General features: G+C 37.6%; 1 protein-coding gene across 1 annotated transcript; it reads left to right on the top strand.

The window, feature by feature from the left end:
• Nucleotides 3,230-15,562, top strand: INSIG2 (insulin induced gene 2; the record flags this gene model as incomplete). Its single annotated transcript, NM_001285738.1, is given in 5 exon segments — nt 3,230-3,596; nt 10,769-10,893; nt 13,981-14,147; nt 14,328-14,427; nt 15,443-15,562. Coding segments are annotated over 5 exon segments (678 nt in total). The 3' UTR covers nt 15,485-15,562.

Raw genomic sequence — 18,127 nt, 5'->3', positions numbered from 1 at the left:
TACCTACCTGTAGCATTATTTTGAAAATTAGAGTTACTATGTGCCTGGCATAGAGTAGTCCCTCCATAAATACCCATTTATAATATGCTTTATCATGATGGTGATGATGATGATGAATTCTGTAGCTACTGAACACCAGAACACATGACATTTTCCCGTGAATCAACTGTAATATGTACTGTTTTCTCTAGGCGACTAAGCTATAGACGTCAGTGATGCTGTAGACTTAAGTAGGTTTGTGAGGTGGAGGAGAATTCCCCCTCTGGGTGTTGGGCATACGCTTTGATTGGGTAGAGGCAGTTAAAAAAAAAAGTCTATTGTCAGGGTTTATTGCATGGAACTGATAGGCTGTGAAAGTTCCTAGTACTTACAGATGTTCTCATTTTTTTATACTGTTTATCTCTAAAATAAGCTCCTCCATCCCTCCTACAGTGTACACATGGGCTTTATTCCAAAATTCATTTGTAAGGTAGTTTGAAACTTGGAAGCTTAGAGGAAAGATATTTTAAATGATTAAATGTTTGGTTAGGTTCACCTTCCAAAAGACTTGTTTAACCCAGTATAGTTTGATTCAGAAAGAGCTAACCCAGTTTGATTGAACAAATGTGAATTTGTGGAGCTCCCAGTATGGGCTATGTAGGTACCTTTCTGGGTTCATAGGCACAATGAAACTTGGTAGTGAATAAGATGTACATACAAAGCTTGTATTTCATAAAGCAAATATACATATCATCCATAATGTTGCTGTTCAGTTCAGTTCAGTCGCTCAGTAGTGTCCAACTCTTTGCAACCCCATGAATCGCAGCACGCCAGGCCTCCCTGTCCATCACCAACTCCTGGAGTTCACTCAAACTCACATCCATCGAGTCGGTGATGCCATCCAGCCATCTCATCCTCTGTCGTCCCTTTCTCCTCCTGCCCCCAATCCCTCCCAGTATCAGAGTCTTTTCCAATGAGTTAACTCTTCGCATGAGGTGGCCAAAGTACTGGAGTTTCAGCTTTAGCATCATTCCTTCCAGTGAACACCCAGGGCTGATCTCCTTTAGGATGGATTGGTTAGATCTCCTTGCAGTCCAAGGGACTGTCAAGAGTCTTCTCCAACACCACAGTTCAAAAGCATCAATTCTTTGGCGCTCAGCTTTCTTCATAGTCCGACTCTCACATTCATACATGACTACTGGAAAAACCATAGCCTTGGCTAGACGGATCTTTGTTGGCAAAGTAATGTCTGCTTTTGAATATGCTATCTAGGTTGGTCATAATTTCCTTCCAAGGAGTAAGCGTCTTTTAATTTCATGGCTGCAGTCACCATCTGCAGTGATTTTGGAGTCCCCAAAAATAAAATCTGACACTGTTTCCACTGTTTCCCCATCTATTTCCCATGAAGTGATGGGACCAGATGCCATGATCTTAGTTTTCTGAATGTTGAGCCTTAAGCCAACTTTTTCACTCTCTTTCACTTTCATCATTAGAAGTGCCGTATTTAAGTTTTAAATAAACTAAGATTGAGAGAAAATATCATTTATGTACTGAGGTGACAATGCCCAGGATACATTGTTGGATGGGATAATAGTAAGTTATGAAAATGGTCTATATAGTACTTTCCCATTAAAAAAAAATATTGGTATTTATAGGGGAAAAAAAACCCATCTAGGGGAGTATGTAAGAGTTTGGGAGGCTGGACATGATGATGTGAATGAGGGTTTTGGAGCCAGACAGACTGCATGGATTTGAATTCTATTTTGCCGTCTTACTAAGGGTGGAAACTTGAGTAACAACCTTTCTTTGCTTTTTTACCTCACCTGTAATATGGACATAATTGCACTTACCTGTTAGGCTTGTGAAAATTAAATGAGTTACCTTATGTCAGGTACTTAGGATAGCTCATGTGTGCCAAGTCGCTTCAGTTGTGTCCAGCTCTTTGCGACCCTATGGACTGCAGCCTGCCAAGCTCCTCTGTCCATGGGGATTCTCCAGGCAAGAGTACTGGAGTGGGTTGCCATGCCCTCACTCCAGGGGATCTTCCCCACCCAGGGATCAAACCTGTGTCTCTTATGTCTCCTGCACTGCAGGTGGGTTCTTTACCACCAGTGCCTTACATAGTCTCAACTGTTATTTGCTTTAAACAGACAAGGGGACTCTGGAGACATGGGTTCAATCCCTGGGTCAGGAAGATCCCCTGGAGTAGGAAATGGCAACCCATTCCAGTATTTCTTGCCTGGGAAATCCCATGGACAGAGGATCCTGGTGGGGCTACAGTCCATGGGGTTGCAAAAAGTCAGACATGACTGAGCATGCATGCATGCTCTTAAAACTCACTTCTGGGTACAAAGGAAAGATCACTTTGGTTTGTCGAGGGCAGGGAGTGATGGTGAGTGAATACCTAGAATGGCTGTACTTGCAAAGTTCTAGGTTTTACGAATCAGATGCCCTGTGCCTCAAACTCCTTAGAATTTAGCCAAGAGGTTATTCTGTTTTCTTAGCTCTTTCTTATGCTTCCTACTCCAGCTTTCTCACAGTAGCTCTCATGATTGCTACAAAGGTGGACTGGGTGGCAGCAGGGGTGGTCACAGCTCTGGCCTGGGGACAGTGGGTCAGGTCTGCTTTCTGTGCTTGATGGATGTGTTAGTGAATGGGTGGTGGTCTGTTTTTTATAGGGCACTTTTGTGCAGAAATTCACATGTTTAAGCATTAAACATTAAAAGAATCATTTTATTCCCCTATGGAGATCGTTCTCAAGAGCAAGTCACATTTTACTGAGAACAGTAAAACACTAACAGTCAGAATATGCCGATTTTCTGTAAAGTTCTGTAAAATGTAAAAATTTCTGTGTGAATCTCCAAGCCCTTCAGTTACATGGGCTTGGAGATTTGGATAGAAGAAAGAGAAACCTGGAGATTTGATCTTGTGGTTTCTCCAGTAGTAAAAGTGTCTCAGATAGCCTGAGCTGCTTTTTTCACTGATGTGGGGCAAGCAGGGTCACTAGTTCTGTCCTGGTAAATATAAATTTAGCACTTTATTTTTTATTATAATATGCATATAAAAATGTTTTTTACATCTTCTTATTCCATAAATAACTAAATAAGCATGTAAACTTGTCATTTTATTATTTGTTCTTTAAAAGGAACTAGTATTGAGATCAGGAAAACTGTATAGTCATTTATTAGGCATACATTGATTGCTTTTTTCTTATCTCTTGCAGGATTTCTGGTAGGTCCTGTTTTAGGACGAGATGCAGTACTGTTGAAACACCAGTCTGCTTTGGTTCATACAATCAGCTTTTTCAGCTGGGAAACCATTTCTTCTTCCTTTTTTTTTTTTTTTTGGCCGACTTAACTGAACTTATGAAACCATGGCAGAAGGAGAGACAGAGTCACCTGGGCCCAAAAAGCGTGGTCCATATATCTCATCCGTCACTAGCCGGAGTGTGAACTTGATGATTCGAGGAGTAGTGCTGTTTTTTATTGGAGTATTTCTTGCATTAGTGTTAAATTTACTTCAGATTCAGAGAAATGTGACACTCTTTCCACCTGATGTGATTGCAAGCATCTTTTCTTCAGCATGGTGGGTACCGCCGTGCTGTGGCACAGCATCAGGTATGTGAAGGCTGTTTCTGTAACACAGAAAGACATTAGGATAAATGACTGTGGCTAGTGTCTGGGAAATAACTTGAAAAAGTCAGCACTACTGGGTTGTAGTTTAAATACAGTACAATGGGCCTGTTTTAAGTGATGAGTTTAATGAGTTTAGATGAATCATACATTCATGTAACCACCCCCACCGTTCAGCTATAGAACATTTCAGGTACCCTCTAAATTCTTTTGTGTCCTTTTGCAGCTTACCATCAACCTCAGGCTGAATCTGGATTATTTTCACCTGTTCTAGAATTTAGTATAAATGGAATCATAGAGTTCTTATTTGTTTGTGTCTGATTTCTATGTGACCCATAGGACCTTTAAAAATTCAGTCCTAAAAACAGTCTTGATTCTCTTAAGCATGAGGCTTTTAACCTCTTAATTTTGTTCTTTCTTCAACCCATCTCATATAAATTTATTTGAAATTATTTTGATGACACTGGTTTTAAGGTTTTGATGTATGTTATCGTCTAGTTTTTTTTTTTCCGCTTTTAGGTTTTATTTTTCATTAAAGCAGTGTTTTCAAGAGCCTGTTTATTTTTTTAATTTTTTAATTTTTATTTTTACTTTATTTTACTTTACAATACTGTATTGGTTTTGCCATACATTGACATGAACCCACCATGGGTGTACATGCGTTCCCAAACATGAACCCCCCCTCCCACCTCCCTCCCCATAACATCTCTCTGGGTCATCACCGTTCACCAGCCCCAAGCATGCTGTATCCTGCGTCGGACATAGACTGGCGATTCGATTCTTACATGATAGTATACATGTTTCAATGCCATTCTCCCAAATCATCCCACCCTCTCCCTCTCCCTCTGAGTCCAAAAGTCCATTATACATATCTGTGTCTTTTTTGCTGTCTTGCATACAGGGTCATCATTGCCATCTTTCTAAATTCCATATATATGTGTTAGTATACTGTATTGGTGTTTTTCTTTCTGACTTACTTCACTCTGTATAATCGGCTCCAGTTTCATCCATCTCATCAGAACTGATTCAAATGAATTCTTTTTAACGACTGAGTAATACTCCATTGTGTATATGTACCACAGCTTTCTTATCCATTCATCTGCTGATGGACATCTAGGTTGTTTCCATGTCCTGGCTATTATAAACAGTGCTGCGATGAACATTGGGGTACATGTGTCTCTATCGTCTAGTTTTTAAAGTAAATGAAAACTTGAAAAATGGAAGACAGTTGATCCTTGAACAGCACAAGTGTGAAGGGTTATGTGTGGGTTTTTTTTTTAATAAATATGTGTTACACAATCTGAGATTGGTTGAATCTGCAGGTGCAGAACTGTGTATACAAAGGACAAACTGTAAAGTTACAGGCGTATTTTCAATTATACAGAGGGTTGTTGTCCTTAAGTCTCAGTGTTGTTCAAGGGTTGACTGTAACTTTATACAAATTTAAAGCGTCATGTTATTTTTTAGATTTTTGTATATGTTTTTTTCTTCATATCTTGTTTTTAGATATATTTTCAGAATAATAAATTCTTAAAGAGAAGTAAGGCAGATTGTCTTTGATTAAAATCATTATTCTATTAGTTTAGATCTCTTTGTGGGCAATGTATATTGGATAAAGTGGAGCATTTCTGAATGCTGTATTGATGATGCACTTCTATAATGGATAGCTCTTTGGCTTTTTCTAGTGAGACCAATAGATTACTACTACTTTATGTAATAAAGTAATAGATGTAGAAGAAAGCCATTCTTTTCTACCACACGGGTAGAAGAGAATTCATTATTTTATGAATGTCTGTTTGGTATCTCACACTTAATATATATCACTACCTTTCAATATAATATAGATCTTCCTTGATTTATGTCCTAGAGCTAGAGGGCCAAGGGTGAGGAGTTAGCTGTGAGATAGCTTTAAAATGATCTTGTGAAACTTATTGGACACTTACATAATCCCATTGCGTGGATGGAAAGGCATTTTTGTGGTAAGGTTTCAGCATGGTTTATATACTGATGTCTCACTATTACAGTATTTACCTTAAAAGAGAACTTGTAAAGGTTATGATTCTTCATTTCCCTAGGGCTGCTATTATTCTCTGAGAGAACAGGTGACAGTTCAAATAGACAAAGGGAAGAAAGCATAAATGATATTTTATTATTCTCTATTGTATTCAATATCTACCAGTCCTCATGTGTTTTCCTTTCTTTCATTTATATTCAGAAGAGAACAGTTTTCCCAACAACTTTTTCTACTTCTTTATTTCCTCCTGTAGCGGAGCTGCTGACCCTGTACAGGAGAAGCTTTTCAGGACTTAGAGGAGCGTGTCTTTCCAGAATAGACAAAAGGAGCAGTGGGGAAGGAAAACCTTTGTTTTATTGAGTGTCTATTAATGTTTTGTCTGTCCCTTAATCCCAGGGATCTGTAGGGCAACCTTGGGAATGAGATGTTTGCATTGTGCCTATTTTGAGGGGATGAGGAAACAGGAGAGGGTGTCAGTGAGCCCAGGGTTCCAGAGCAGGGAGTGGTATGGCCACATGACATCACGCCATCACGTGCTGGGGAAAGGCACAGGGGGATCCACTCTTCCTCCCCTCTCTGAGCTGCCTCTTTGAGCCTTCCAGACTCGGTGCCTGGCCTGAAGGTACAGTGGCCTACAGTGCACTGGCCTGTGCTGCACCTTCTGGGGAAGAGCTGGAGAACCGGCCTGAGGTTTCGTTGCATCTCCCTCACTGGGAGGAGCAGGGGGTACATCTCTCCCTGTGATGTGGGCACTTTTGCCACAAACTCACATTTAGGAAGGAAAATTTCTAATGTTAATGCTACATTTCAGTCACCCTGTTGCTACTTTCCTACCTTTTCCCAACCACTGGCTTGTCACAGTTACCAGCTTAACCTCATATCATTTCATGTGGAGTATTTACATTTATACTTCTTGCTTAAGTGTTTCTTCTGAAAGCGGTACATTCCATTAGGTGCCCAGGCAAATGAAAGGAGAGATTCCAGTTAAGTCCACTCCTGATGGTATTGGGTAGGTCATGGTGTTTAGTAGGTGGGGACAAGGATATCAGGTTTGTGGAAGCTGCCGTAGATGGCAAATAGATTCTTACATAATTGCTGCCTCCCCCACACCCCAGCTCCAATTTTCGGGAAAGTGTTTAAAAAAGGTAAATGCTGTGAGAAACAGTGTGTACAGTTTATGTGTATATATGATATGTATATGTTTTTGTGTATATATGTTGCTGGGCATTTTCAAAGTTCTCTTGGCCCTTATCATCTTAGATCAGAAAAACTGATAATTATCCTTTGATTTTTCTGTCCAATCAATATTTGTAGACCGAGCAGCTACCTTCTGGAGCATCTCCGAAATCACCACTTTGTACATGTAAACCCTGTTCTGGGAAATTCACTAGTGGTGCTTCGGGAGGGGCAGCTAGTAGAGAATCCTGGTAAACTCCTTTGGATCCCATTTTCCTTTTCCTGGTTCTCTGTTTTCAGTTTGATAATGGGCAGTATTTCAAGTTGGTTAACTTTTTTAACTTGCACAGAGCATTAGAATTGGAGTTAAGAACCTCTTGAATGTGGTTGAGAGCTATAAAGGAGTATTTCTGAAGAAAAAATAGGAAAAAAGATTATGTAGCTAAAATAACTGGAGAACTTGACTGACAAATCATTAGTAACTAGACTGTGTCTGTGTCTATGAAGTGAATATCTGATTTAAAAATGCAAAACAAACATCTTTTCTGTTGACCCATGCAGTCAGTCACCCTGTTACTGGAGAGCCTTACAAGGCTCCTCCTTTCTCTCTCATGGCCCACACCGGGTTTCCAAGTTTTCCATCTCTCCCATACCTCATCTCGGTCTGGGCCCTCAATCACTCTGCTTGGAATTTTCAGTCATTTTGTTTTCCTGCCTTGGATTTTGGCTCCCTCGCCCCCCAACCAAGCCCTTCCTTTCCTGTCCTGTGTTACACCCTCACTACTGGAAGCACGTTTGTCCCTCTATCTGGCACAAGTGTGATGGTGTTATTTTCCCAGTGACTGTGGGAAAAGTCTCTTTGTATGGCCTGTAGGCTTTGCACGGGCTTTCCACCGCCTGTGGAGCTAGTGGTAAAGAACCTGCCTGCCAGCGCAGGAGACGGAAGAGACATGGGTTCCGTTCTTGGATTGGGAAGATCCCCTAGAAGGGGGCATGGTAACCCACTCCAGTATTCTTGCCTGGAGAATGCCATGGAGAGAGAAGCCTGGCAGGCCACAGTCCATGAGTCACAAAGAGTCAGACACGACTAATGTGACTTAGCACGTGGCCCCTGCCAGCTTGTATCCTTCTCAGAGAATTTCTGGACTCTAAAACTCTTTCTGCCTAAAGTTACCAGTTTTCAGATGATACCAGGAATTTTCTGTTGTCTGTGCTTCTCCTCAGATACTTCCCTTTGATTAGAAAGCCCTTTTCAGACCACTCAGCTGCTGAACACGCTACCTTAAGGGTCACCTCTTCTGTGTTACTCTCCTAACAGGCTTACACCCTTCTCCCCTTGGCGTATGGCAGGAGAGACGGGACCTTTGGGCCCTGTTAGTGCTGCCCCTAACACGTTACTTGATCAGATTGTTTCTGTGGTCACTTTGGGACTGAGTCACGTCTTCCTCATTTACCCTTTTTAAATCCCCAGCAAATACGAAGAACCAGATACACTGTGGGTTCTGTTTCATCTTGTTAGATGAACACATTGCTCAGCCTGTCATAGTTTTCCATGAAAATATATCTCATTCCATGGTTGTGCTTGTTCAGCTCCCTTTCCTTGAAAAATGTTTGACTTAACTTTTTCTTTTAGTGGAGTGCTGCATTGAACACATTACCATGAAAAATCAGGACGTAACGTTTTACAAACTTCTCTTGTTTTTGGTCTTGGTAGCCTACAATTAGTTACTTGGAAATAACTGAAATACATCCCAAGAAATGTGATTTTTGCCGCAGAGAACCATCTGATTAAGCAGGACTGTGTTTGCATATGGTTTTACACAGGCATGATTTTTAGTCTCTTGTGTTAAAATAAGAAACTGGAGGAAGAGGACAGGAAGACCAGACACATTTATGCTGAGCTCTCAACACAGCCTTTCTGCACTGTAGATGTTGCTCTCAGACTCTGCCAGGCCTCTATTTAAAGGAAAGAAAAAAGACATTTAATGGGAAGTGACAAGCTCCCTCGAATTCTCCCTCTCAGTGAGCATCCGAGAACCATGCAGCCTCGATGGGTTTGATTTTTATTGGCAGATCCCAAGGTTGGCGGCGTGGCAGTTTAAATTTCTTTCTGTGTTTTCACTTTCTCTCCTCAGTTGTCTCTCACTTGTGAGTCTGAAATCACATGCATAAAAATATAGTCAATTTTACTTATTTATATCTTTGCCCACACATGTCAGTACTCTCTATGTGATAATTCTCTACCTATGGCATCAGCTGCTGAGGAAAATTGACTTGGAATGCCTGATCTTAGTTGATAGCCTCAGCAACAGGCAAAGGAAGGGAAGAGGGAGCAAGAACAAGGAGCGACACATTGAGCTGCTAGTTTCATGACCCCTTGAGAACGAAAAAAGAGCTAATATTCATTCAGATATATTTCAACTGTTAGGCTTGCTTGTTCCCACTTTAACTTTGTAGAAATTTGGAAATGCTGTCAGTTAGTCTCATGGGATATTAGAGCAGAATCTTTTAAATAGGAATATAATTTGAAACTTTAAAATTTGCTAGTAGTTGTTGGAGCTCTGCATTGCTGAAATGTGTTGCTAATGTCTTGATGGTGTGTGAACCATTTATCCTCAGCAAAAGCCTAATCGGAAGAGCCCATTCAGTTTTGTGGATTAGAAAATGTATATATCATTGCAACATCTCAAATCCAGATGGCATGGTGGCCTTGTGGCTTGTTTCTATACTGTTCCATTTGTTTGCTAGCTTGTGATTTTTTTTTATTAATCGATTTTCATTTTTCCTTGAAGATAGGATGCATTGTTTGTGAGCTAGAGCTAACCAATACCAGCCCAGGCAAGGGCTTCTAACCCTTTGGTCTCTTAGGTTTGGGTACCATAATTTCATGATTCATTGTAGGTAATACTGGACATTTTAAGCATACTTTTCAACCAGTGTGACAGTTGTATGTTTATTACCAAATGGCAGCATAAACATTCTGTTTTTAGGAAGATTATCAGACTAAAGCTGCCCAGATATTTCCCAGATATTAAATTTAGCCCATAGAAGTACATTTTATTCATAACTTGTTGAAAAATGTTTTGGTTCATGAAATACTCTTTTTTTTTCTTTTTTAAATCAATAACTTAGCATTTTAAATCCTCTCCCACTAAATGAGTAAAATGTTGAGGTTTGACAAGAATTTAAGTTAAAAATTGAATTACTCATAATTAATTGCACTGTTAGCTTTCAATATGTTCTTTCCAAAATGAAGAAATATTCTAAAATGATTTTTTCTGATCTTTTTAACAGTGAATTTCAGTTTTTACTGAAAACGTGATTCCGTATACCATGTTTTCTCCATTTTTCCTCTGCAGATTGAGTCTTACAATAGATTTCTGTTGTGAGTTTCCCTGCTTTGACAGGCTGATCTACAGTCTCATTAGAGGGCCAGGTTGAAAGGGAGTGTCAGGATAAGACATTAGATGGGGGGACAGGATCCTCCATATAGCATTATTGCCATAGCCATCTAGTAGTACGTGTGTGATGAGCTTGTATGTGTTTACACTTCAAGCTTCTCTTTAGATTTGTGTCATTTCATGGCATGTTGTGTGCTTATATAGCTTAAAGAGAACATTACTTAACTGCTAACTGGTTTGATGGTTTCCAAGTCTCAGAGATAGTAGTAGTAGAAAAGTGGTGTGACTCATCTCTAGTCCAGTCTGTTGAATTCTGAATCGTACAATGAAATACTGTTTTGCCTGTTGTAATTGAGACTGCTGTTGCAATCATTTACAGCGCTGTCTTCAGCGGTGTTATCCCCACTTTTTTTTTTCTTTTGGGAGGTAAGTTTATACTATCAATGATTAATGTTAAGTAAGTTGAAAAGCTTTTCTAGACAATCTTTCAAATGCTTATGATGGTTGTTGTGCTGCTTAGCTTAACCGTTGGAGATGACTTAATTTTTTGCTTTTCTCCCCCACAGCTGTGATTGGGTTATTATACCCCTGCATTGACAGGCATCTAGGAGAACCGCATAAGTTTAAAAGAGAATGGTCCAGTGTGATGCGGTGCGTAGCCGTCTTTGTTGGTATAAATCACGCCAGCGCTGTATCCTTTCTGCTGTGATGAGGTGCATAATAACAAGGCAGCTTCCGAGAAACCAAAGGTTAAGCAGACCCTTGCAACCTCACTGTTGTCGAATTGTGATATACCCACTTAGTCATAAAAAGAACACATGCCACATTGTTGAAGCATCTATGCAAGTACAATGTGGGGTCCAGCCTTTCAGTTCAATTCCTATTTTTCAATATCACTCAGAAACTTTGTACATTAAAAAAAATTTCCCTATTTTTCTTTAAATTAGGTTACTTCATTACCTCCATCTAGTTTTGCTAACTCGAACATTGAAACAGGTACATTTTCAAAGGAATTTCTTTTCTTTCTTTATTTAAGATTTGCCAGTAAGGACATGTGGTGACTTCAGGTACTAGATGTTTTTTTGTCTTGTTTTGTTTTCAATTTGAAATATATATATATATGTATATATACTTTCTTTTTTTAAAGACTGTCATTTGTTGGTGTTAATCAACACCCACAAACCACATAAATGTTCTTAAAAGGGGCAGAAGTAGAAGTAACCAATTTATAGACCTGTGTTCGAAAAGAACTTCTTTTTCCTAAGTTACATATTCTTAAAGTTTAATCATTTTAAGGATTCTGATGTTTTAATTTACTGATTCATGAGTGTTTTCATAATGTTCTGGCTTGAAGGATAAAGTAACGTCTATTTCCCATCTCTCCTCTGCCTTCTACCCCTCCCCAGAAAAAGATGTCCCCCCAAGAACAAAAACTTTTGCCCTCATAAGGTTCTTATCCTGTCATCCTCTCTGCCTCCTACCTGAACCCCTGTCCCTGATTTCCCTCTGTAGAAGAGGATGTGGGAAATGCTAGTTCAGTCTTCCCTTTTCTAGAAGATACGGCTTAGAAGGTGGAAGTAAAGAGATCTGTGACTCAGACTGTGAGGTTTCCTCTTGAAACTCTGTGCTGGGCTCAGTTAGCTGAAGAGAGGATGTGTCATGGGGCAAGGGGATTGCAGTGTCTCTTACCAGAAAGTATCAAAGTGATTGTTTGGGAGAAGCTGGAGAAGAGGAACCAAGGAAAGAAGCTGAGTCCTAGATTCTGAAAACACATCTTATCTCTCTGTTCCCAGTTGTGCTGGTTCTTGGAGATCTGTGAAGCCACTGGAAAATGCCTCAGTGGCTCTTATTTTTGGTTTTTCCCTTTCTGTCTTAAAAGAGTTTCTCAACATGTTTAGTTTTGTGAAATCTTTGAGAATTAGGATTTTATAACAAACAAATCTAGTGGTTAGGAGGGCTTTAGAAAGACAGACTCATGAATATTATATCTGGAGGAAAACTTAGAAATCTCCTAGTTCCATGTTTTCTTTATTAAGATAAGGGAAGGGAAAGCTCTAGAGATTCAGTACTTGGCTAAGTAATTCATACTGCAAGGCTGTGCCAGAGCTGAGTCCAGACCCTGGAGATCCTGGTGAATCTAGGAACTTTCCGTTTCTGACCCAGGAGCCCTACAAGTGTGTAAATTCATCTCTTGTCTGCTGGATTAGACCTTTCTATCCTAGACAGTTCAGTTCTTTTTAAGTTGAGAAATTTAAATAACCTTTTCTGGAATTTAAAAGATTTACATGTCTATTTTAAATTCTTTGCTTTGGTGCTTCTTTTCTTCCTTGCTAAATGAAATCCTTAAATATAACCATCTCACCTGTTCTGTTTATCCTTTAAGCAAAATACAAAATTTTTACAAATTTTATAACACAAACTTAATATTAGATTGCTTAGACTTTAGAAAGTCACATTATTATATTGTTAAGATTGATGTTTTTACCTGTTCCCTGGAAATTTCCTCATTTTGCTTTGACTCTTATAACAAAGTTAATTTAATTAGCAAAGATAGAACCCAGTTAATGTCGAACTCTGCTCATTACAAGAGTGCTTATTACATAGAGAAATCAGAGAACTCAAGCATTTTTTTGGAGTTGGAGGTTTAAAAGCTTCTAAAGAATAAAAGCTTTTTCAGAAAGCATACCCATAGACTATAGGTTTCTTTATAAGTCGAGCCTAAGCAAGGACTGATTTTGAGTGGTCCTTGACTGCTGAGACATAAGAAGGCTGGGTGTTCAGGGTACCCGCTGGTTGGGTGGGAGAGGGGGGATGGTGGTATACAGCACAGTGTTAAAGGAAGTGGAAAATGGTTTTATTTGGAGCTTGTTCTCTCTTCTCTGTAGTTGCAGCATGGCCAGTTAGTTTGGCAAGATATGTAGTCTCCTCTGGGGAGCTGAATATAGAGCCAAGATGTGGCCTTTGGGACATAGATAATGCCCTTTTAATGATACTTGAAATTAATTCCTTTAGTGTAATCCTCTGGCAAAGAAATTAGAAAATTGAATTTATAAAGCTTCATTTTACCTAGAGGTTTTGGAGTAGAAAAGGGCTGTATATTTGTGAATAGATGCTTAAGTAGGTGACGGAAATAAAATATCATTTGAGCAAACTGTCCTATACCAGAAAGTCTCAGGAACCAAAATAGCTTGGCAGGTTGGAAGATAATGTTCACTTCAAGGCTTTCTCCTCAACAAATTAAAACTAGAACAGTTGACATAATAGAAAGGGATAGTGTGTCCTTGGTACTCTTGTTTCTGAACTGCATTATTATAAAATGTGTCTGTCAGTAAATCATATAGAGACTGTGGTACCCTGTTAAATAGCTGTCAACTCTTCTATTTTCAAGTTCCTGTATGATTTTCAAACAATTCTAAACCTGTTTGAGAAGTAATAGTGGTTTCCATTTTAGCAAAAGTGTGTGCCTTTAGCAATACTTATATTTTGAAGCTTCCAGTTACATTTTTTGTGAAGAAAGCGTTTCTTAAATAATGGATCTGATCTGATAATTGGAAATGTATATACTGTGCTATTTTTTGGAGAGATTGCACATCACGTCAGTAAGATCTATTAGTGAAGTATCAAGCCATTATAGTTTTAATCCTCTCTAGTCTTGTACATTGTATTACAAAATTGAATGCACTCCAGTCTCAACAGTAACATCTCTTATTTTAGAAAAATGAACGGATGATATTATTTGGTTACAAATTTTAAGATGACTCTTTAACACTGATCTCAGAAAGTGGATTTTGATAACAACATACAGTTATCTCTCACACTGGCTGCACTATCCATTGGATTGTGGTGGACTTTTGATAGATCTAGAAGTGGTTTTGGCCTTGGAATAGGAATTGCTTTCTTGGCAACTGTGGTCACTCAACTGCTAGTCTATAATGGTGTTTATCAGTAAGTATTCTTTTCGGTGCTTGTTTCCTAAAATAATGATAAGTGAATTCAGAATTGAGATTTTAAAATTGCATTAGCCACTTTAATTTTCAGAGTAACGTATTTCCATTGTAATTATCTTAATAGTGTCATTGTACTTACTTCCTATGTGAGCTGATAAAAATTTTTCTGTTTTTCTAGATATACATCTCCAGACTTTCTCTATGTTCGTTCTTGGTTACCATGTATATTTTTTGCTGGAGGCATAACAATGGGAAACATTGGCCGACAACTGGCAATGGTAAGCTCATGCTTATTTAGTCACCTGTCTGTTTTTGAGATGTAAGATAAATTTTCTCCAAAGGGCAGTGGAATAAATCCCTTGGAAGAATTTAATTGCAAGTGTATTAAAAAATAGAAAGAACCTCTGGATAGAAAATCTAAAATGTGTTACTGATAGGTGATATGATTTATCCTCCAATTTTTATTAATTATTTTACTCCTCTATACAGTTCTACTCCATAAAAGAGGGAAAGTTTTAAAAGTGAGAAGAGGCACTATTGATAATAATGTTGCTACAGTAGATATAAATCTGGACTATTTCAGCAAATCAAGGTGTTTGATCACTTTAATTAAGAAGGAAAAGGACATTGTTGATAAGCCCAGCCATAGATGTCAAGTCAAGGAGTAGCATTCAGATGCCACAGCACTTTCATGAGTAAGTGCTGTCACTTTTACCATTTTAGCCACCTGAGAAAATTGAGTGGTTTACAATGCTAGATTTGGTAACCTAACCTCCCAGTTATCCTAAATCCATTGGTTTACTTTATTTTGAATTATGGGTATACATTTTTATAGCTCTATTTCTAAAATATTGTTTTGATTTGAAACTTTTGCTAATATAATAGATTTTTTCTTTCCAATTTTTAAGTTATTTGAAAAAATATCTGAATTTATGATATTAGTCCTGTCCTTAAGTGCATAATGTTTCCTTTGCTTGTATGCCTTAGTGAGTGCACAAAGAAGTGTATTTTGCCTCCTTTTATATTGTCGGATTGATCTAAATTATATACTGTTGTCATTTGGTTGTAATGCAGAAATCTCATTTTTTCCTGCTTTTGACTATGCCTCTAGAATGTGAATTTTCTTTTTTCCTATCATAATGGTCATTTAATCCTAATAGTTGTGCAACTCTTGGATTCTTCAAGGAATACAGTGGGCATATGCTAATGAACTATTACATTTAGACCTTTTTAGTTTATATGGAAATTGCTATTCAAAATCAACTTACTCTGTTAACCTTTTAATTTTTACAGTATGAATGTAAAGTTATTGCAGAAAAATCTCATCAAGAATGAAGAAGGCAGAAATATATCTTTTGTACAGAAAAGCAAGATGAAAAAGGCATGCAAATGATAAGATAGACCAACAAAACTTCGGACTATAAAATTGCCAGGATGCAGTTTTTCCCTTGATTGGTGTGTGTATATGCACACACACACACACACACACACACACACACACACATATACATACACACATATATACACACATACATATGTTACTGCAATCTGTGATTGCTTCATCTGTAAATCAAGTACAAGCCTTTATGTATTTGACTTAAATAACTGTAAAATATATATGCTACATTAAAAAACATGTTGATTAATAGATGACATTTTTAAATTAATTTTTTAGGTATACCATATATCGTATCACAGTATTGATGTGCCAAAATAATTCTGTTACCGTCATGCAGACTATAGAGTGCTTTGAACAATTTATAAAGTTGATGAAATAAAATATGAGGAAAGCCAAAAAAAAAAAAATGCAAATGGAAAGCTGGTATATTCTCTTTCACTTACTGTTGTGCCTTTTTATTTTTCTAATTACAGCAGTGTGAGTTATGGATGCCCTAATGTTTGGTTAGTTTTATTTTAATGTCATCTCAAAGAGCTTTGGGTATTTAAATATATGATGAAAAAGAACTTCCATGGAATATTTGCAAACCTGAATTACTGGAGAGAGTTCAAAGAGTAATTTTTTGTTTTGAGAGATTTTACTGGAGGTGAAAAGTGACAAGCAGGAGAGTGTATCAGCATTAAATTGCTTTGAGTCTAAATCTAGAAATTAAAAGTAGGGACCATTGAAAAATTTAACTAGAATAAATATGCTTTAGAAATACAAAATGACCTTCTGCAGTGCCACAGTGTTAAGTGATATTAACTGTCAATTACAATGTAGTATCCCACTACTTTTGTACATGGAATGTATAAGAAATCCCAAACAGGTCCAAGTGAAATTTCTAATTCTCTTGGGTTCTATAATCTATTGGATTCTATAAAATAAACCATTTGAGCTGGGCTGCATCATATGATTTATTGTCAGCGGATTGCCATCTGGGGAGTGGATGGGCACACAATGTCCTATGTATTCATGTGCTCATTAGTGAACAGTTCAGGAATATATTATTTAAGACTAAATTGGGAGGGCATACTGTGCACGTTAAAGATCCTGATAATAGTTTCGTGCATATCTTTCCAACAGCTGGAGGCTTTGAAGTATGATTTAAACATACTCTTAGTTAACTTTTTTCTCCAATTTTTATATTTCTTTGAAACAGATGTCATTTATCTGATACACAAGGGCAAAATCTGCTTACTCTGGAAGTGTGTGTGTTTTTGTTTGTATGTGTCTGTATATGTTGGATTGAATGAGGGAGAGAATGTATATGTGTGTGTGTGTGTGTGTATGTGTGTGTGTGCTCACGCACGCATGTGCTGCTCTTGTAATGTCAACTAGATATTTTTTCATTTTTTATTTTAAAACCATCGCTATCAAACAGATCTTATATGCCAAACTTTAATCTGCTGTTATGTTTTAAGGCTGAAAGTATGAAAATCCTAAGATTTCATATTGAATATATGTACACAGTCTTAACTGTAGTGGTGGTAAACATGCTACTATAATTTATTATTCTATCTTCCAGATAATGTTATTCATTTAGAACAAATAAGGTATATTTTTAGAATCAACTTTGTAAGCACTATAAATCTTTAATAAGTTATAAGGTCTATGATGTGTTTACTTTGGAAATTGCTGTTTAAAGCAAGATGTATTAAATATATAATTATCTTAGTTAAGAGTCTTCTTTTCTTCTTTGTGATTAATCTTAGAACTTTACTACTGAGGATTAATTTAATAAAATTTAACATGTATGGTTGAATTTACTAAGAAAAATGAAGGAAACTAGTATTAGTTTAGTATTACAGAAACTGAATGATTATTACTTTAAGTTCTTGAATTATTTTCCTATCACCTAGAAAACAAGAAAAGGTATTTCTGACAAAAATAAAATTGTTTTGATATTTTGATAAGTATATTTTTTTCTTGGCAATGGAAGAAGATGGTAAATGTATTTTAATATGGATGTATTGGCAGTGCTTCCTGGCATTTATTATTTAAAGTCTCAAATGTTGACTAGTTGAAAACTGAAACTTAGAATTCTATGAAAGTGCAAGCAAATAATTAAAATTAACTAGCAAGAACCCTGGTCATACTGTTGTTATAATCTTTATTTGTTAGCACTGAACTACTTTACCCTCATTGAGGTCATTGGGTCCTCTCTGTGTGCATCTGTTTCACACATCTAGGGGAAATCCAGATTGGGTCAACATCATTAAATACTTCTGTAATCTTTTGGCTCACTTACCTGGATAATGACATAATGTTCTTTGTAAGGTAATTCTGCAAGTGATGGTCCATGAATAGTAGTGTCTTAGCTTTGTATGTATGAAAAAGTCATTCTTGAAGAGCAATTTAGCTGGCCATAGCATCTAGGTTCACAGTCTCCCGCCAGTCCCACCACTTTGAAGAATTTTTTAGCTTGTCTTCTGTCATCTAATGTTGCAGATGACAAGTCTCCTATTAGTATAATTTTCTTCCCTTTGTAGGTAAGCTGTCTTGTCTTTCCAAGAGCTTTTTCATGAATTTCCCTTTAT

This window comes from Capra hircus, chromosome 2 (genome assembly GCF_001704415.2).
Source record: "Capra hircus breed San Clemente chromosome 2, ASM170441v1, whole genome shotgun sequence".
Taxonomy (NCBI): domain Eukaryota; kingdom Metazoa; phylum Chordata; class Mammalia; order Artiodactyla; family Bovidae; genus Capra; species Capra hircus.
The sequence above is the reverse complement of the archived record's forward strand: the minus strand, read 5'-3'. Positions and strand labels throughout refer to the sequence as shown.